At 46.7% G+C, this 20,738-nt stretch overlaps 1 protein-coding gene across 2 annotated transcripts in view; it reads left to right on the forward strand.

The window, feature by feature from the left end:
- The window catches only part of LOC120946215 (stimulated by retinoic acid gene 6 protein-like), a 93,109-nt gene that overhangs the window by 42,733 nt on the left and 29,638 nt on the right, over nt 1–20,738 (forward strand). For both annotated transcript variants that reach the window (XM_040361040.1, XM_040361041.1), the window contains 2 exons: nt 10,153–10,228; nt 19,613–19,694. In XM_040361040.1, coding sequence (XP_040216974.1) covers nt 10,153–10,228; nt 19,613–19,694 — 158 coding nt within the window. The remainder of the gene's footprint in view (nt 1–10,152; nt 10,229–19,612; nt 19,695–20,738) is intronic.

The following is a 20,738-nucleotide window of genomic DNA, read 5'->3' on the forward strand; positions in this document are numbered from 1 at the left end:
TTTTTTCCCCTGCAACGTAAAAGCATAATATGCTAGTATGAATCGCATACTAGCCCATTATGTTGCACTTACCTGCAAACAAAGCCTGCGATGCCCCGAGGTCCCTGCTGGTGGCCGCGTCTATCTTCACCCTTTTCCTTCCGAGGCCATGGATTTCTGGCTCTGTGACTGTCCGGAGTGGCATGCACATGCATGCTGGAGCCGACGGTCAAGGCATGGGTCCTTTAGAAGTGCCTTTTCTTCAGTGCACATGCGCCGATGACATTGGCCCAAGTGTATATGGTAAATATCTCCTAAACCGTGCAGATTTAGGAGATATTTCTAGTACCTGCAGGTAAGCCTTATTATAGGCTTACCAGTAGGTAAAAGTGGTGTGTAAGGGTTTACAACCACTTTAAAGCGGGGGTTCACCCTATCGACAGGAAAAAAAAAAAAAAATTTTCTTTTACCTTTAAATCAGGCACTGTAGCGCGAGCTACAGTATGCCTGTCCCGAATTTTTTCCCCCCATACTCACCTTGTAGTCGTCCATCGAAGATACCGGGGAATGGGCGTGCCTCTGGAGACGGAGGATGATTGACGGCCGGCTCTGGCGCGTCACGCTTCTCCGGAAATAGCCGAAATAGGCTTGGTCTTCACGACGCGTGCGCATAGCCTGTGCGCACGCGCCGTGAAGAGCCGAGACCTACTCCGGCTGTCTTCGGGGAGAGTGACGTGCCAGGGCCGGCCGTCAATCATCCTCCCTCTCCATAGGCACGCCCATTCCCCGCGGGAGCCGAAATCTACGATGGACGACTACGAGGTGAGTACGGGGTTAAAAAAATCGGGACAGGCATACTGTAGCTCGCGCTACAATGCCTGTCTCGATGGTAACATCATGTGGGTCAGGGTGAACTACAGCTTTAATGCATTCTATGCATTAGGGAGAAAAACCTTCTTACCTGAACAAGTTCGTTCCAGAAACAGGGACAAGCACAGCAGCTCCAGCTGCTCTCAGGTCCTCATTGGATATATTGATAGCAGCAGGAGCCATTGGCTCCCGTTGCTGTTAATAAAATCCAATGACACGGAAGTCGGGGCGGAGCCAAGTCCTGTTGTCTGTGTTAATGGACTCGGGAGCGCGCCCACACGGGTGCCCCCAAGGAAAGCGGCTCTCAGTGGAGGCACTCAAGAAGAGGAGTAGCCAGAAGTGCCGCTGGGGGACCCCAGAAGAGGAGGATCTGGGCCGCTCGGTGCAAAACCCTTGCACAGAGGAGTTAAGTATAACATGTTTGTTATTTAAAAAAAATCATGATAAATAAAACTACAATTCAGTTTATCAGGATTTGCACTAAACACATAAGTGTGAACCTAGGTTAAGTGCTAGTGTAGTATATAGACAGGCTAGGGTAGTATATAGACAGGCTAGTGTGGTATATAGACAAGCTAGGGTAGTATATAGACAGGCTAGGGTATACAGACAGGCTAGGGTATATACAGTATAGCGTGTATAGCTGTGTAAATTCCAGTATATATACTATAGTTTGTAGACACTATAACTCTCACACAAACCAATTAATATAAACTTATTGGGATTTTTCTTTTGACCAAAGACGTGTAGCAGAATATATTTTGGCTTCAATTAATAAAGTAATTAGATTTTCTTTTTTTTTTCATGGATAAATTTTATAACAGAAATGAGAAAATACAGTATTGTCCTTTTTCAAAATGTTGTCTTTTCATTTACGTACAGTGTTGCATGATTGCGCATGCAACTATGTGTTTCACTCTGCCCCAGATGAAGCTCTGGGAGCGGAGTGAAACACGTTGGGGCCTGGCCTTGCTGGAGCTATGGTTGAGGCTGTTACACTTTCTTACATAGGGTTTGCAGAGATGTGCAGCTCATAAGGACATTTTCTTTCCTGTACATCACTATAGGGATGGCATGCATTCCAGGAACTGGAAGCCGCCTTGTGCTCCAAACACCGGAACTCATCACTAGGCTCCACCCAGTCATGTGATCCAGTCAGCAAATCAGGTTACACAATTGTGACCAGGTCCTGTATACTATGGAGATAAGTGCATTCCAGAAACCAGATGCAACCATAATCTTGCATTCCAATTTCAAGGAATCATTGCTAAGCTCCACCTATTCACCTGACCTGGCCCATTTTGCCAATGTGATCTGGATTGTCATGGGAATCTTTGTTTCTGATACTAGCTTGTCATCTGCAATCTAGTGTTGTGTTACACTGCAAGAAAATGACATACACCTAAAAACATATATAAACATGTATAAATAATTGAACAACAAGCATGTACAATATATGTTTGTTCCTAAAGTGGGTTAGGGTGACAAATAATGAATCAATAGGCAGACAGGGGAAGATAAGTCACTATGGTGTTGAGGCTCTGTGGAGCCACCATCTGCAGTGTATGAAAACAATAGGATTATTTTTGTAGTAAAAACTGATTTCTATTACCTCCATGTGTAAAGGTTGACACATGATCCACCACCATACCTCTAAGATAATGAGTCTTATGTTGTGCCTGTACAAAATGTACGGCTACTGGTTTGTCAGGAATGGTAGGTTTCTGCAGGCTGTGGATGCCAAGGCCCACCTGATGTAATTGCAATGTTTCTGAAACCGACATTTAAAGCGACAGAGAGTCTTTCTAAGTTCACAAGGGAGTTTTTCAGGGTATAGATGCAGTAATCGGTATTACAATTAAGGTATCCCATATGGTTCAATAGTAAGTTGGCCCACCCTTTGCAGCTATAACAACTTCAACTCTTGTGGGAAGGCTGTCCACTAGGTTTAGGAGTGTGTCTTTGGGAATGTTTGACCATTCTTCTTAAATCGCATTTGTGAGGTCAGGCATTGTTGTTGGACGAGAAGTCCTGGCTTGCAGTCTCCGCTCTAATTCATCCCAAAGGTGTTCTGTTGGGTTGAGATCAGGACTCTGTGCAGACCAGTCAAGTTTCTTCACCCCAAACTCACTCATCCATGTCTTTATGGACCTTGCTTTGTCATGTTGGAACAGGAAGGGACCATCCCCAAACTGTTCCTACAAAATTGGGAGCATGAAATTGTCCAAAATGTCTTGGTATGCCGACGACCTTAAGAGTCAGGGCCGGTCCGAGGCGGGGTGCACGGGGTGCACTGCACCCAGGCGCCACAGGGGAGGGGGCGCCAAAGGAGCACCGTTGGTCCCGAGTGTGTTGCCAACGAGTTGGCTGCCGCAGCGCCGCTGGTGGTAAATAGCGCTGCTGAGCGGCGTGCCAATCGATGTGTCGTGCTAGCTAGGCAAGTCACGAGCGGCGAGCGCATGTCAGTGAGGGCGCGGTGACCCACCCGCAGCAGTGGCTACATCTCCTGCGCCCACTGTATTCCGAGAAGAGGAGGTGAGTTAAGTCCGCCCCACCTCCTCCCCATGTACCCCCTTGTGCCCGCCCACAACCCCTTGTGCAGCCAATCTGTGCCTGGGAAGGGGTGTGGGCGGGAGATTTCAAAGCAGCCAGCGACATTGATGTGGTGTCGCTGGACATGTCTCCTCCAGGCTCCAGCATCAGCAGTCAGCAGGAGGACGAGGACGAGTGGGAGGCGCGCCGCGTCGCGCAAGCTGCCAGGGAGCTGCTGCAAGAAGCAGCAGAGCACCTCCCGGAACAAGAAGGTACTTGGCATCCGACACAAACACAGACCTATCTTCCTATCCCTCTCTCTCCCAGCCATCCTCTCTCTCTCTTAGCCTCACCTCTCTCTCTCAGCCCCACATCTCTCTCAAATCCACCTTCTGACCACTACCCTCTCTCTCAGCCCAAGCACTCTCACTCAGCCCCCCTCTCTGTCCACTATCCTCTCTCTGAGCCCCTTTCTCACTCACCCTCCCTCCCTCCCTCTCTTTCCACTACCCTCTCTTAGCCCCCCTCTCTCTCAGCCCCCCTCTCTGTCCACTACCCTCTCTCTTTCTCTGCCTCATCTCTCTCTCTCTGCCTCATCTCACGCTCTCTCTCTCTGCCTCATCTCACGCTCTCTCTCTCTGCCTCATCTCACGCTCTCTCTCTCTCTCTCTGCCTCATCTCACGCTCTCTCTCTCTCTCTCTGCCTCATCTCACGCTCTCTCTCTGCCTCATCTCGCGCGCTCTCTCTCTCTCTGCCTCATCTCGCGCGCTCTCTCTCTCTGCCTCATCTCGCGCGCTCTCTCTCTCTGCCTCATCTCGCGCGCTCTCTCTCTCTCTCTGCCTCATCTCGCACGCTCTCTCTCTCTCTGCCTCATCTCGCACGCTCTCTCTCTCTCTGCCTCATCTCGCGCTCTCTCTCTGCCTCATCTCGCGCTCTCTCTCTGCCTCATCTCGCGCTCTCTCTCTCTCTCTGCCTCATCTCGCTCTCTGCCTCATCTCGCTCTCTCTCTCTCTCCCTCACCTCTCTCTCTCTCTCTCAAATTCAAATTCAAATTCAAATTCAAATTCAAATAAGCTTTATTGGCAGGACCAAATACATATTAGCATTGCCAAAGCAAGGAAAAGGGGAAGGGGGTAATATAAAGGGGAAGGGGGTAATATAAAGGGGAAGGGGGTAATATAAAGGGGAAGGGGGTAATATAAAGGGGAAGGGGGGGTAATATAAAGGGGAATGTCTCTCATATCCCTCTCAGTCTGTGACACGCGGTCACATATTGGGCAGCTATCTTCACAATTGGCTCCTCTTCTCCCAGTAGAATTTGGAGTTTCCTCTTCTCTTCTGTAGAATTGAAGTCCGGGATGAGAGCGGAGAGTCTCTGGAAGTGAGTGTCCCTCACTGATGAGTACTTGGGGCAATGTAGCAGGAAGTGTTCCTCATCCTCCGGGACCCCCTGGTCACATTGCTGGCACAGTCTCCCCTCCCTGGGCTTGTAGGTCTGTCTGTGCCGTCCTAATTCCATTTCCTCTCTCTCCCTCACCTCTCTCTTTGCCTCACACCTCTCTCTCTGCCTTACACCTCTCTCTCTGCCTCACACCTCTCTCTCTCTGCCTCACACCTCTCTCTCTGCCTCACACCTCTCTCTGCCTCACCTCTCTCTCACCTCTCTCTGCCTCACACCTCTCTCTCCCTCTCTCTCTGCCTCACACCTCTCTCTCTCTGCCTCACCTCTCTCTCTCTCTCCCTCACCTCTCTCTCTCTGCCTTGCCTCTCTCTCTGCCTTGCCTCTCTCTCTGCCTCGCCTCTCTCTCTCTGCCTCACCTCTCTCTCTCTCTGCCTCACCCCCCTCTCTCTCTCTCTCTGCCTCACCCCTCTCTCTCTCTGCCTCACCTCTCTCTCTGCCTCACCTCTCTCTCTGCCTCACCTCTCTCTCTCTCTGCCTCACCTCTCTCTCTGCCTCTCCTCTCTCTCTGCCTCACCCCTCTCTCTCTCTCTCTCTGCCTCACCTCTCTCTCTCTCTCACCTCTCTCTCTCTCTCTGCCTCACCTCTCTCTCTCTCTCTGCCTCACCTCTCTCTCTGCCTCACCCCTCTCTCTCTCTCTCTCTCTCTCTGCCTCACCCCTCTCTCTCTCTCTCTGCCTCACCTCTCTCTCTCTGCCTTGCCTCTCTCTCTGCCTTGCCTCTCTCTCTGCCTCGCCTCTCTCTCTCTCTCTCTCTCACCTCTCTCTCTCTCTCTGCCTCACCTCTCTCTCTCTCTCTGCCTCACCTCTCTCTCTCTGCCTCACCTCTCTCTCTCTCTCTGCCTCACCTCTCTCTCTCTCTGCCTCACCTCTCTCTCTCTCTCTGCCTTGCCTCTCTCTCTCTGCCTTGCCTCTCTCTCTCTGCCTTGCCTCTCTCTCTGCCTTGCCTCTCTCTCTCTGCCTCACCTCTCTCTCTCTCTGCCTCACCTCTCTCTCTCTCTCTGCCTCACCTCTCTCTCTGCCTCACCCCTCGCTCTCTCTCTCTCTCTCTCTGCCTCACCTCTCTCTCTGCCTCACCTCTCTCTCTCTGCCTCACCTCTCTCGCTCTCTCTCTCTGCCTCACCTCTCTCGCTCTCTCTCTCTGCCTCACCTCTCTCTCTCTCTCTGCCTCACCTCTCTCTCTCTCTCTCTCTCTGCCTCACCTCTCTCTCTGCCTCACCTCTCTCTCTGCCTCACCTCTCTCTCTGCCTCACCCCTCTCTCTCTCTCTGCCTCACCTCTCTCTCTTTCTCTCTCTGCCTCACCTCTCTCTCTCTCTGCCTCACCTCTCTCGCTCTCTCTCTCTCTCTGCCTCACCTCTCTCTCTGCCTCACCTCTCTCTCTGCCTCACCCCTCTCTCTCTGCCTCACCCCTCTCTCTCTCTCTCTCTCTCTGCCTCACCTCTCTCTCTGCCTCACCTCTCTCTCTCTCACCTCTCTCTCTCTCTCTCTCTCTGCCTCACCTCTCTCTCTCTCTCTCTGCCTCACCTCTCTCTCTCTCTCTGCCTCACCTCTCTCTCTGCCTCACCTCTCTCTCTCTCTCTCTCTCTGCCTCACCTCTCTCTCTCTCTCTCTCTGCCTCACCTCTCTCTCTCTGCCTCACCTCTCTCTCTCTCTGCCTCACCTCTCTCTCTCTCTGCCTCACCTCTATCTCTCTCTCTCTCTCTCTCTCTGCCTCACCTCTCTCTCTCTCTGCCTCACCTCTCTCTCTCTGCCTCACCTCTCTCTCTCTCTCTCTGCCTCACCCCTCTCTCTCTCTCTCTCTGCCTCACCTCTCTCTGCCTCACCTCTCTCTCTCTCTGCCTCACCTCTCTCTCTCTCTTTCTCTCTGCCTCACCTCTCTCTCTCTCTCTCTCTGCCTCACCTCTCTCTCTCTCTCTCTGCCTCACCTCTCTCTCTCTCTCTGCCTCACCTCTCTCTCTCTCTCTCTGCCTCACCTCTCTCTCTCTCTCTGCCTCACCTCTCTCTCTCTCTCTCTCTGCCTCACCTCTCTCTCTCTCTGCCTCACCTCTCTCTCTCTCTCTCTGCCTCACCTCTCTCTCTCTCTCTGCCTCACCTCTCTCTCTCTCTCTCTCTCTCTCTCTCTCTCTGCCTCACCTCTATCTCTCTCTCTCTCTGCCTCACCCCTCTCTCTCTCTCTGCCTCACCTCTCTCTCTCTGCCTCACCCCTCTCTCTCTCTGCCTCACCTCTCTCTCTCTGCCTCACCCCTCTCTCTCTCTCTCTTTCTCTCTGCCTCACCTCTCTCTCTCTCTCTTTCTCTCTGCCTCACCTCTCTCTCTCTCTCTCTCTGCCTCACCTCTCTCTCACCTCTCTCTCTCTGCCTCACCTCTCTCTCTCTCTCTGCCTCATCTCTCTCTCTCTCTCTCTGCATTGTGTAGAGGGGTATCCAGGGGTGTAATCAGGGTAGTGGTATATGTGATCAGAGTGGGGGGCACTGGTAGGCTGCATTTTGTGGCCACTGGTAAGGCTACAATTGGTGACCACTGGTAAGGCTGCATTTGATGGGCACTGGTAAGACTATAATTGGTGAGCACTGGTAAGGCTGCATTTGATGGGTACTGGTGAGGCTACACTGATCTCTTGTACCATGTCTGCAGTCTCTGACTATCTCCTTTGGGGGCTCTTTATAAACAGACTCTTTAACAGAGGCCCTTTCTGTGTCCATTAGAGAGACCCCCCTCCAGGTCCAATTAGAGTACTCTGCTTCTCTTCCTGTATTTTGTTTATTGTTAAGAGTTCGTGGGAGGACCCCAGGGTAACGATAACTCCTTAGGGGGAGCATTTCTGTGTTTGAAGCGTTGCCATAGAAACATTTGTAAAGGGGGAGGAGTTATTAAGGTGACCACGCCCTTGTAGGGGCGCCAGAAATATTTCTGCACCCAGGCGCATGTGACCCTAGGATCGGCCCTGTTAAGAGTTCCCTTCACTGGAATTAAGGAGCCAAGCCCAGCTCCTGAAACACAGCCTCACACCATTATCATCCCTCCACCACATGATTTGGACCAGTGCACAAAGCAAGGTTCATAAAGACAAGGATGAGCGAGTTTGGGGTGAGGAACTTGACTGTCCTGACCTCAACCCGATAGAACACCTTTGGGATGAATTAGAACAGAGACTGTTAAGCCACAGCCTGATTAGAGAGGTCTGTCCCCTGCCGGCATGCTCCATAGAAAGGCATTTGTTCACTGTTTGGAAGAGTGGTCTCTCTGATTCCTCCTGAGTTAAAATGTTAAACTCTAGATTAATCAAAACTAATTCAACCTGCTGATTGGAGAGCTCTAGCTCTGACATAGCAGGGTGTGTGTTGGACTTCTGCAGAGAGACCACTGCTTCCATACAAAGAGCAGGAATCCTTCTGGGGATAAGCTTCATTCCTCAGGTTGAGGCTGTTTTTTTTAAAGCCTATGTGCACCAGAAGATTACAGTGGAATAGGGTGGGGGGGGGGGACGTGATTGGAGGAGGATTTCTACTAACATCAAAGGTATCGACCTTGCTGTTTTTTCTGCTTTTGTTTTGACTGTACTTGCACACTTGGAGTGTATTCATGGGCTTTAACATTTTGTACCTATGCCCTTTATGCACTGTTTGATTTAATGATAATTATTCCAAACCATGTGTTTAGCTGTCCAAAAAATACAATGGGAGCTGTACATTTGACACCCTGCCACCGTTCTGGTGGCTTGTGATGACTCTGCAGTTAGAACAAGAATTGGGGCTGATCATTCATTGTGTTCACTTCAAACATCCAGTCATTTGAAAAATAAGCTGTGTGTTTTCTATTTCTCTAGTTAAATTGTTCTGCCATTAAAAGGTATAGGCTTGTTTTGCTTTTTAAACAATGCTTCTAATTTAATTGATAAATCAAGGTACCAGAAAGCTTGATGCTGGCCATACATTATACAGTTTTCTTAAAGTTTTTTTAACGTTTTTTATAGGGCTGTGCAAATTAACTTTTAATTAATCGATTAATCTTTAATTTTTTTGATCGATCAAAATCTTTTTGATCGATTAAAATTCTTTTGATTGGTACTCACCTCTCCGCTGGCTTCTGGGCCTTCAGGGAGTTCCGTCGGAGATCCAGTGACGTCACGGACACCGGCGGGGCTTACCGTGTCCATCTAAAGGGCTCCTTTGCTGTGCCTTCATATCTGCATGCCGGCGGGACCTTACTATCTGCCACACGCAAGGGCTGTTACACTTCCCTCTATCACTTCCCTCTATCAACCTGGGATTCTACAACCATCCACTGGGAGTTGTGATAGTTCCCTTCACGGGACATCTACATGCCGACAGACTGATGTTAACCTCTCCTCATCTGGATTCAGCAGTGGCATCATTGTACACATTTTTATACCAGTATCATACTTAGCTACATGTTTTTATGACTGCTTTTGGTACCGTTTGGTATTACTCGCACCATTTTTACAGTTTATGTAGCTACATCGAATTTATCTCCAGTGCAATATTTATTTGGTTACCTACTTGAAGACTATAAAAGTTTTAATGCTATTCCCATCGAACGCTGCCTTTGTGTGTTTTGTGTATCCTGCTATCCATTTTCCAGTGGTTGGTAGCTGCATTGGGAATCAACCTGCAAGGAGATCAGCTAAAAGTAGTTGGATCTGTATGTGCATTATAATTAATCGAAATTAGTTGATTAATCGATTAAAAAAAAAAACGATTAATCGAACTGAAACATTTTGATCAGTAACAGCCCTAGTTTTTTAAACTTTGCAGCACTTTAAAACCTTTTTCGGCTGATAGCGGGGGTTAAGGGGACCTCCTGCTAGTGGCCAAAAAGCACCGCTAAAACTACGGTAAAGCACCGCTAAAAACAGCGGTGCTTTACCACAAATGCCCCAGTGTGAAAGGGCTCTAAGAAAATACTCACTAGAAGGGTTTGTGAAAAAAAAGCTTATACTCAAAAAAGTTCGAAAGAGCTCAAGAAAAACACGAGAGAGCACAAAAAAGAACAAGCTTCTTCAAGCTTTAATAATAGGCAGAAATAAAAGCTCAATGCCTGTAAAAAGCAGCTTTTGTTTTAGCTGCAGTGTGCATGAGCTCATAGATGGATTGAAATTCAGCTGGTCCCTGCTGAATCGGCTGAATTTCAATCCATCTATGGCCAGCTTTAGTTTAGTAGCTGGCTGCTAAGCAAGTATGTAAGAATACATTGGCGCAAAGATTAGCAAATAGAATTGCTGCAGATAAAGTACAAATAAGTTTGCACTGACATCCATTAAATTAAACTCTTTGTATTTTATTCTTTCTCAGGTGTCTGGTTTTTCACTACATTCTTATCATGCGCAGTCACTGTGTCATATATCTTTCACATTTTAGTTTGCTACAGGTAAGACCCTGATGTTCAGAAACGTATTCTTAATTCTATATGTTGCGCTTTCCTGTTTAATTTGATCTTAATTGGTTTACTCAAGCTTAAAACATGATAACAATGTGTAAAGAACCGCGCTAGAGAATAATCTAACATAAAAAATATATAGGCCCAGATTCTTAACCACTTAAAGCGGGGGTTCACCCTGTTAAAAAAAAAAAAAAAGTTTTTTTTTATTAGACCATTAAATTCGGCATCGTAGCGCGAGCTACGGTATGCCGGTCTTACATTTTTTATCCCCGTACTCACCGTGCTATCGATGATTGAAGAATCCGGGGAATGGGCGTTCCTATGGTGAGAGAAGGTGATTGACGGCCGGCCCTGGCACGTCACGCTTCTCCGGAAATAGCCGAAATAGGCTTGGCTATTCACGGCGCCTGCGCATAGCCTGTGCGCAGGCGTCGTGAATAGCCGAGACCTACTCCGGCTGTCTTCGGGGAGCGTGACGTGCCAGAGCCGGCCGTCAATCATCCTCCCTCTCCATAGGCACGCCCATTCCCCGCGGGAGTCGGATTCTTCAATCAACGATACCACAGTGAGTACGGGGATTAAAAATTTAAGACCGGCATACCGTAGCTCGCGCTACGATGCCGAATTTAATGGTCTAATGATGGAAAGGAGGGTGAACTACCGCTTTAAAGACCTCAGGTGTTTTTCAGATTTGGTGTTTGCAAGACTAAAACATTTTTTTCTGCTAGAAAATTACTTAAAACCCCCAAACATTATATATTTTTTTTTTCTAACACCCTAGAGAATAAAATGGCGGTCATTGCAATACTTTTTGTCACACCGTATTTGCGCAGCAGTCTTACAAGCGCACTTTTTTTGGAAAAAATTCACTTTTTTGAATTAAAAAATAAGACAACAATAAATTTGGCCCAATTTTTTTATATATTTTGAAAGATAATGTTACGCCGAGTAAAATGATACCCAACATGTCACGCTTTAAAATTGCGCCCGCTCGTGGCATGGCGTCAAACTTTTACCCTTAAAAATCTAGATAGGCGACGTTTAAAAAATTCTATAAGTTGCATTTTTTGAGCTACAGAGTAGCTCTAGGGCTATAATTATTGCTCTCGCTCTAACGATCGCGGCGATACCTCACTTGTGTGATTTGAACACCGTTTTCATATGCGGGCGCTACTCACGTATGCGTTCGCTTCTGCGCGCGAGCTCGTCAGGACGGGGCGCTTTAAAAAAATTTTTTTTTTGTTTTCTTGTAAACATCCCTTGTAATAGAAAAAAGCATGACAGGTCCTCTTAAATATGAGATCTGGGGTCAAAAAGACCTCAGATCTCATATTTAGGCTTAAATGCAAAAAAAAAAGGAAAATTTGTCATTTAAAAAAATGACAGAAAAAAAATTGTCTCTTTAAGAGGCTGGGCGGGACTGACGTTTTGACGTCACTTCCGCCCAGCAGAGCTATGAGGACGGGTGGGGGCCATCTTGCCCTCACTCAAGTCCTCACTCTCCTGGCGGCAGCATCGGATCTCCTCCGCCGCTACCGACGGCTCCGGTAAGCGGCGGAGGGCGCGGAAAAGCGGCGGGAGGGGGGGGGGGCCCCTCTCCCACCACCGATAACGGCGATCTCGCGGCGAATCCGCCGCGGAGACCGCCGTTATCATTTACACGGCCGCCAGCTGAAAACATGGATATCTCAGTTGTGGCAGCAGCTGCTGCCGTTACTGAGATATCCATGTTTAAAAAGAGGACGTATATATACAGTGGGGGGTCCGTAAGTGGTTAAAGGACTTACGACGGCGCAGCGCCATGTACGCCGTCGTAAGTCCTAATCTGGCCCGTCGTATCTATGCGACTGATTCTTAGAATCAGTTACGCATAGATATCCATTAGATCCGACAGGCGTAAGTCTCTTACGCCTTCGGATCTAAACTGCAATTTTTTTTTTTGCCCGCTAAGTGCCGCGTCCGTCGATTTCTGCGTCGAGTATGCAAATTAGCTAGATACGCAAATTCCCGAACGTACGCGCGGCCGACGCAGTAAAGTTACAACGTTTACGTTAGGCTTTTCCCGGCTTAAAGTTGCCCCTGCTATATGAGACGCAGCCAATGTTAAGTATGGCCGTCGTTTCCGCGTCGAAAATGTTAAAAGTTACGTCGTTTGCGTAAGTCGTCCGTGAATGGGGCTGGACGGCATTTACGTTCACGTCGAAACCAATGACGTCCTTGCGACGTCATTTAGAGCAATGCACACTGGGATATTTTACGGACAGCGCATGTGCAGTTCGTTCGGCGCGCGGACGCTCTTAATTTAAATGCTGCACGCCCCCTACCCGCCAAATTTGATTTACGCTGTGTGATTTACGCTACGCCGCCGCAACTTACGGAGCAAGTGCTTTGAGAATACAGCACTTGCCCGTGTAAGTTGCGGCGGCGTTACGTAAATCGGATACGTTACGCCGCCGCAGGAGATACGCCGATCTACGAGAATCTGGGCCATATTGTGTATATAAGAAGTAAACCTCCTGTAAGACATATATACAGTGAAAAAACGTAAAAAAATATATAGGTTGCGCTAATCAATCATATTAAACTAATGAAAGTGATTCAAATTGGTTTTAAAACAGTCCACAAGTGATGTGATATGTAATCCTGATGTTAATCTGCCCCATCCACCACCATAGTGATCGTTAAAATATTAGTGCCTCCACCAACAGCTGAATGGCTCGCTTACCAGCTCCAATTGATCCCTCATTAAAATACGTATGCGCTTGTGGCTTTAGCCCAACCAAGGCCTTTGTCCAGATGGTCTCCTGCACAGGATCACCCCTTGGCACTGTATTAAACAGAAGGATTTCTTTAAAAAAAACGAAATTCTCCACATAGTGTAAAATCCTTATAGCGTTTATTTAAATGAAAAAATGCACTTACAGCTGCCGCTGATAAAATTTGCCTTTTGTTTCAGTGTATCAGCCGGTACACAAAACAAACCCAGAGCGTGTGTGGGATTGGTGGCGTCAGTGCGTCACTCCGCCCTACTTGTTTCGTCATACATCAACTGAATCAATGCCGCTAACAATGGGACGACCGGGGGGGGGGGTTGTTATGAATCTTGGGAAGGTAGTATATTATAGGGGTACGTGGGGCATTTGGTACCAGAAAAGAAAAGGTCTGATCACCAATACCTTGTTTTTACAGAAGGAATCCAGCCCAATTTACAAGTTTTTTTGCATTTTAAAAAAATTTACGTTCATTTGCTCCAAATCTCTCAAGACCACCTCTCGGAAGACCTTTAGGGAGGGGGATAATGTACCAGGAGGGTTAAAAAGAGAAGCATTATAAAGGTTGGAATGTTGAAATTCAGAAGATACTACAGGATTTGTCAACTAGTATAATTTTATATTTAGTTTTCGCAGGTCCTTGTGAACATCCATATACATCTGAAATTTGCTCAACTTTCTCGGTGAAGCAAACCTCAGGCCCTTATCTAGAATGCTTTTTTCTTGATCTGTCAGGACCTGTTGACTCAAATTATACATACCAGTTCCTCTTATGTTCTCTTTCTTTTTTTTTATTATATCCACCTCCCCACTCTAGTTCCTCTCTTTGTTCCATGGGCCGCTTTATGCCCTGATTTGGTCTGGGAAAATACCAATTATAATTATTTTGATTCAGGGGTATTTTATAGTATTGATCAGCTGCATTCTCTGTTAGGCCCCGTACACACGAGAGGATTTATCCGCGGAAACGGTCCTCCGGACCGTTTCCGCGGATAAATCCTCTGGCGGATTCAGATCTGATGGTTGTACTAACCATCAGATCAAAATCCGCGCGGAATTCCCTCCGCGGTGACGTGTCGCAACGTCGCCGCGATGATGACGCGGCGACGTGCGCGACGCTGAAATATAAGGACTTCCACGCATGCGTCGAATCATTACGACGCATGCGAGGGAGGGAATCGGACGGATTGATCCGGTGAGTCTGTACAGACCACCGGATCAATCCGCTGGACTGGATTCCAGCGGATAGATTTCTTAGCATGCTAAGAAATTTTTATCCGCTGGAAATCCATCGGCCCGAAAAATATCCGCGGATAAATATCCGCTGGGTCGTACACACCACCGGATCTATCCGCTGAAACCGATCCGCGGATAAATTCCAGCGGATAGATCCTCTCGTGTGTACGGGGCCTAAGGCCTAGTACACACGAGAGGATTTATCCGCGGAAACGGTCCGGGGGACCGTTTCCGCGGATAAATCCTCTGGCGGATTTTGATCTCATGGTTGTACTAACCATGAGATCAAAATCCCCGCGGAATTCTGTCCGCGGTGACGTGTCGCGCCGTCGCCGTGATGATGACGCGGCGACGTGCGCGACGCTGTGATATAAGGACTTCCATGCATGCGTCGAATCATTACGACGCATGCGGGGGATGGATTCGGACAGATTGATCCGGTGAGTCTGTACAGACCAGCGGATCAATCCGTTGGACTGGATTCCAGCGGATCGATTTCTTAGCATGTCAAGAAATTTTGATCCGCTGGAAATCCATCCCCGGGGACAAAAATCCGCGGAAACAGATCCGCTGGATCGTACACACCAGGGGATCTATCCGCTGAAACCGGTCCGCGGATCAATTCCAGCGGATCGATCCTCTCGTGTGTACGGGGCCTTAGAGTTATGTTAATATGTCTCTACAGACCCATTATTCATTTTTCCATTATACCATACATTGCTGGGTAAAAGTTGTTTGGGGGAGCCTCCCCATCATGTAAGGGGAAGAATCTGTTTTTAGCAGGGACATTATACCCATAATCCATGTTGTTCTTTCTCCCAGCATAATGGTGGGGTGTGGCATATTGATCATAAACCCTGTCCTTGCGGCTGGGGGTCTTTGTCCATATTGTTTAGGTGGACAAAAAAACATTGGGGGTTATTTACGAAAGGCAAATCCACTTTGCACTACAAGTGCAAACTACAAGTGCAAAGTACACTTGAAATTGCACTAAAAGTCCACTTGGAAGTGCAGTCGATGCAAATCTGAGGGGTAGATCTGAAATGAGGGGAAGCTCTGCTGATTTTATTATCCAATCGTGTGAAAGCTAAAATGCTGTTTTTTTTTTTATTTCCTTGCATGTCCCCCTCGGATCTACAGCGACTGCACTTCCAAGTGCACTTTCAGTGCAATTTCAAGTGCACTTTGCACTTGTAGTATGCACTTGTAGTGCAAAGTGGATTTGCCTTTAGTAAATAACCCCCATTATGACTTAGGTAATTTCTCATGGTCGTTATTTTTCATGAGTAAGGAAATTGGTGGTTTATTAACATAATTCAGTTGTTTTTAAAAGTCAAACATGAATGTATCTGCATGTCACAATTGCAAAAAAATGGGTATATTCTTAATATTAGTTTAGTGGGCAGAGCCATGCAGAGCTTTCCTTTTTGCCATTGAGGCCAACAAGAAATCTGGAATCGCTGGCTAAAAGTATATATACAGCCCAAAGTTATAGAGCCATTTACTGTATTCCAAAATGTACAAAGTCAGACTTATGCCGCGTACACGCACTCAAAATTTACAACAACAAATGTTCGATGTGAACTTTCGGTTGGATATTCCGACCGTTTGTAGGCTCCATCGGACATTTGCTGTCGGAATTTCCGACAACAAATGTTTGAGAAAAAAGAAATGTTCCTGGACTGCCGCACTCTGATAGGCGATTTATTGAAACAAAATGAACAAAGGATAAAATCCAAAGCTGTATAACATCCAAAAATTCATGCAACACTGCAATCAATCAGCTATGACTAAGCATCTATTCATGATGTGAAACATGTTAGCTTTTTTGTCCCCTATGTCCACTTTCTACCATTGATTGCAGTGTTGCATGAATTTTTGGATGTTATACAGCTTTGGATTTTATCCTTTGTTCATTTTGTTTCAATAAATCGCCTATCAGAGTGCGGCAGTCCAGGAACATTTATTTTTTCCACGGATCAGTGCAGAGTCTGCACCTGTCAGTACTACAGGGCGGGAGCACAGCATAGGTCACAGGGCTTGGAGCGGTACTCTTCCAACAAATGTTTGAGAGCTGGTTCTCAATTTTTCCGACAACAAAAGTTCTTGTCAGAAATTTTCGATCGTCTGTAAGCAATTCCGACGCACAAAAATCCTACGTATGCTCGGAATCAAATCGACAAATGCTCGGAATCATTGAACTTAAAAAATACATTTTCGGGAGAACCTCCACTTTAAGATTAGATTCATGCTCATGCGTTCCTTCTTGATTGACAGGCTTCCGACAGGCTTCCGACAGTCGCATCCATTGTGTCACGATTTTCCGAAAGTAGCCGAACGTCGGTGCGCAGGCGCCGTATAGAGCCGCACCGACGTTTGGCTTCTTTTGGCTACTCGTGACGCGATGTATGCGACCGTCGGAAGCCTGTCGGAAGCCTGTCAATCAAGAAGGAACGCCCAGACCCGAAGACCATACCCGGAAGCGATCGCTCTCTAAAACGGTAAGTACTGCTTTGTTTTTAAAAAAACTAGCCGATTCCCCTAGACAAAATGAGCATGAATCTAATCTTAAAAATTTTTTTTTGGGGAGAACCTCCACTTTAAAGGAACACTAAAGGCAGAAATTAGTATAACATGTTATACTTACCTCCACTGTGCAGCTCGTTTTGCACAGAGTGGTCCCGAATCCTGTTTTCTGGGGTCCCTTGGCGGCTGTCTCGGCTCCTCCTCGCAAAAGCTTGCGAGCGCGCTCCCATGATACTGCGGCGGCCATAGCCGCCGACTGTATCACTCGGCCCCGCCCCCGGCGCGCTGTGATTGACAGCAGCACCAGCCAATGACTGCGCTGCTATCAATCCGCCCAGCCTAGCCAATCAACGGCCAGGCTGGGAACCGAACAGGATGACAAGCACGCGCCCCGGACTTTCGAACGGTGAGGTAAGTAAAACGGGGGCTCGTGGAGGGGGGGGGGGTTGGCGGTGCTGTCAGATGTTTTTTTACCTTAATGCATAGGATGCATTAACCACTTAAGCCCTGGACCATTTTTCAGCTAAATGCCCAGGCCAGGTTTTGCGATTCGGCACTGCCTCGCTTTAACAGACAATTGCGCAGTCGTGCAACGTGGCTCCCAAACAAAATTAGCGTCCTTTTTTCCCCACAAATAGAGCTTTCTTTTGGTGGTATTTGATCACCTCTGCGGTTTTTTTTTTTTGCGCTATAAACAAAAATAGAGCGACAATTTAGAAAAAATGCAATATTTTTTACTTTTTGCTATAATAAATATCCCCCAAAAACATATATAAAACATTTTTTTTCCTCAGTTTAGGCCGATACGTATTCGTCTACCTATTTTTGGTAAAAAAAATCGCAATAAGCGTTTATCGATTGGTTTGCGCAAAATTTATAGCGTTTACAATATAGGGGATAGTTTTATTGCATTTTTATTAATAATTTTTTTTTTTACTACTATTGGCGGCGATCAGCGATTTTTTGCATTGCATTGTTTATTTTGAAAATGACAGTTGCAGTTTGGGAGTTAACCACAGGGGGCGCTGTAGGAGTTAGGGTTCACCTAGTGTGTGTTTACAACTGTAGGGGGGTGTGGCTGTAGGACTGACGTCATCAATCGAGTCTCCCTTATAAAAAGGATCACTCGATCGATATGCCGCCACAGTGAAGCACGGGGAAGCCGTGTTTACATACGGCTCTCCCCGTTCTTCAGCTCCGGGGAGCGATCGCTCCCCGAGGGAATCCGCCCGCCGCACGCAGCGGAGGGGGTCCCGATCGGACCCCCCACCCGCTAGAAGGCAAGGACGTATATATACGCCCATCTGCCTGTCCGTGCCATTTTGCGGACTTAAATAGTCGTGCGGCGGGCGTTAAGGGGTTAAGGTAAAAAAACGTTTACCTTTACAACCCCTTTAACCACTTGCTTACTGGGCACATATACCCCCCTCCTGCCCAGGTGAAATTTCAGCTTTCGGCACTGCGTCGCTTTAACTAAAAATTGCGTGGTCGTGCGACGTGGCTCCCAAACAAAATTGACGTCCTTTTTCCCCCACAAGTAGAGCTTTCTTTTGGTGGTATTTGATCGCCTGTGCGGTTTTTATTTTTTGCGCTATAAACAAAAAAGTGCGACAATTTTGAAAAAAATACAATATTTTTTACTTCTTGCTATAATAAATATCCAAATTTTAAAAAAAAAAACACATTTTTTTTTTCAGTTTAGGCCGATGCGTATTCTTCTACATATTTATGGTAAAAAAAAAAAAATCGCAATAAGCGACTGGTTTGCGCAAAACTTATAGCGCTTACAAAATAGGGGACAGAATTATTATTTTTTATTATTATTTTTTTTACTAGAAATGGCTGCGAGCTGCGATTTTTATTGGGACTGTGACGTTATGGCGGACACATCGGACACATTTTTGGCGCCATTCACATTTATACTGCGATCAGTGCTATAAATATGCACTAATTACAGTATAATGTGACTGGCATTGAAGGGGTTAACACTAGGGGGTGAGGAAGGGGTTAAATATGTTTCCTATAAAGTGTTCTAACTGTAGGTGGAGGGGGGGTGACTGGGGGGGGTGACCGATCTGTGTCTCTATGTACAAGAGACACAGATCGGTCTCCTCTCCAGAGACAGCACCGCTGTCTCTGTGTAAAACGGCAATGAGAGATGATCTCATATGTTTACATATGAGATCATCTCTCATTGGCCGCACAGATCGCATCGCAAACGGCCACTCTGATTGGCCGTTCGCGGCGATCTGTAATTGGCTGTGTCCAAGGGACACGGCCAACACAGATTTTCCCCGCTGCGCGCTCTGGAGCGCGCGCGGGGACCGCCCAAAGGGGCGGACGTCAATTGACGTCCACTTGGATTTTGGGATCCGCGCTGTAGCCGTCAATTGACTATAGCGCGGGTCCCAAGTAGTTAATTTTTCTCGGCTCGTAGTGTTGTAACTGACCGCGTTTTTGATGTTTGGAATTTCCGACAACATTTGTGTGACCGTGTGTATGCAAAACAAGTTTGAGCGAACAATCCGTCGGAAAACAATCCACGGTTTTGTTGTCGGAATGTCCCATCGTGTGTATGTGGCATTAGCCTTCTCCAGTGCAGTGTATGGTTTCTATGGTTTAGTGGACAGCTTTTGTTCCTTTTTAGCCTACCTTACAACAACCTGCCGGTTAGAACTATTATGAAAGTAATGACAAGGCAAACCTATTCTTGCAGTATCATTCGATTTGTTTTATTTTTTTTTGGTCCAGTCATTAATATTGCTCAGATAATATCACAGAGCCAAATAAAAATCTTGTTTTGTACCCATAAAATATATATATTTTTTTTTTTTTACAGAAAACATATGAAAAGACTGTGGATTGGAGAAAAGGGGTTTCTTCCTATAAAATATCACAACCCTTCACCTTCTGAGTCAGTTGTAAGTTTTCTTTCAGTGTGTAGCACTCCTTCTCGCATTGTGGTGGAACTAACTAGGGGTGAATTTCTACTTTTGCAGCCAAATTGGGATAAAGCCTACTTTTAAAGTGTATGTAAACCCTCACATATACCCAGTGAAGTGAACAGCCTTTAGATGATACACAGAGATGAAACAAATCTCCCTACATAAGTTTTACATATATACCTGATCAGCTTTATATACTGTTTAGAAAGTGCATGGCCTGTTAAAATTTTCTCTGTGAGACAGCTGATTGGAGGAAAGGCACCCCCCCCCCCTCCACATAGGCAGAGACTTGCAGAACTGTGCTATGAATTGACCAGCTCTCTGCTAATCTATTTATAGCACCCACCCTGACACAAAATTCAGCCTGGTTTTATTACAGTTGACGGAGAACTTGTCAGAAGTTATCATGCTGATAATGGAAGAACAGAGCAGGAGAAAGCCACGGGACATAGGGCTTTGAATAGAGATAAGATGCAGCTCAAATCTAATGAATGGGGTTTGCAAGTTTTACAAGTTGACAGGAACTGTATCACCTGCTGGTGACAGTGTGGTTCCTAGAGCTGAGCTGAAGGACACAGTTCTAGTGGCCACCATTCTAACCCCAGTTCTTGCAGTTTAAACTTGCTGCTGGCTCTCTCATTTTAGCTTCCTTGAACTTTTGGTCTTCACAGTAAACATCAGACAGTGCAGTCTCCAGTGAGTCTGTCAGCTTGAAGAAGAGAGGAGGAGGGAGAAGCAAGGGGGTTCCTTGCCATCCTAGGGTATGGGGTTGTTTGTTTCTATTGATACACATAGTGTAGGGAGACACAACTCCCACATGCAAGTGTGGCTCCATAGGTCACTGTAAGAGAAAGGAGCCACCCTGAAACAGGAAACCTGGGGCATCAGTCAAGGCACCAGCTTAAACAGGAACTTAGGCAAGGATTAAAAGATAAAGAAGCTGCATACTGAGTACATGATCAGCTGCTGAAAATGCTTTAAAAACTGAGGATTTATTATTTCTTTAACTGCTTGCCGACC

Source organism: Rana temporaria, chromosome 1 (genome assembly GCF_905171775.1).
Source record: "Rana temporaria chromosome 1, aRanTem1.1, whole genome shotgun sequence".
Taxonomy (NCBI): domain Eukaryota; kingdom Metazoa; phylum Chordata; class Amphibia; order Anura; family Ranidae; genus Rana; species Rana temporaria.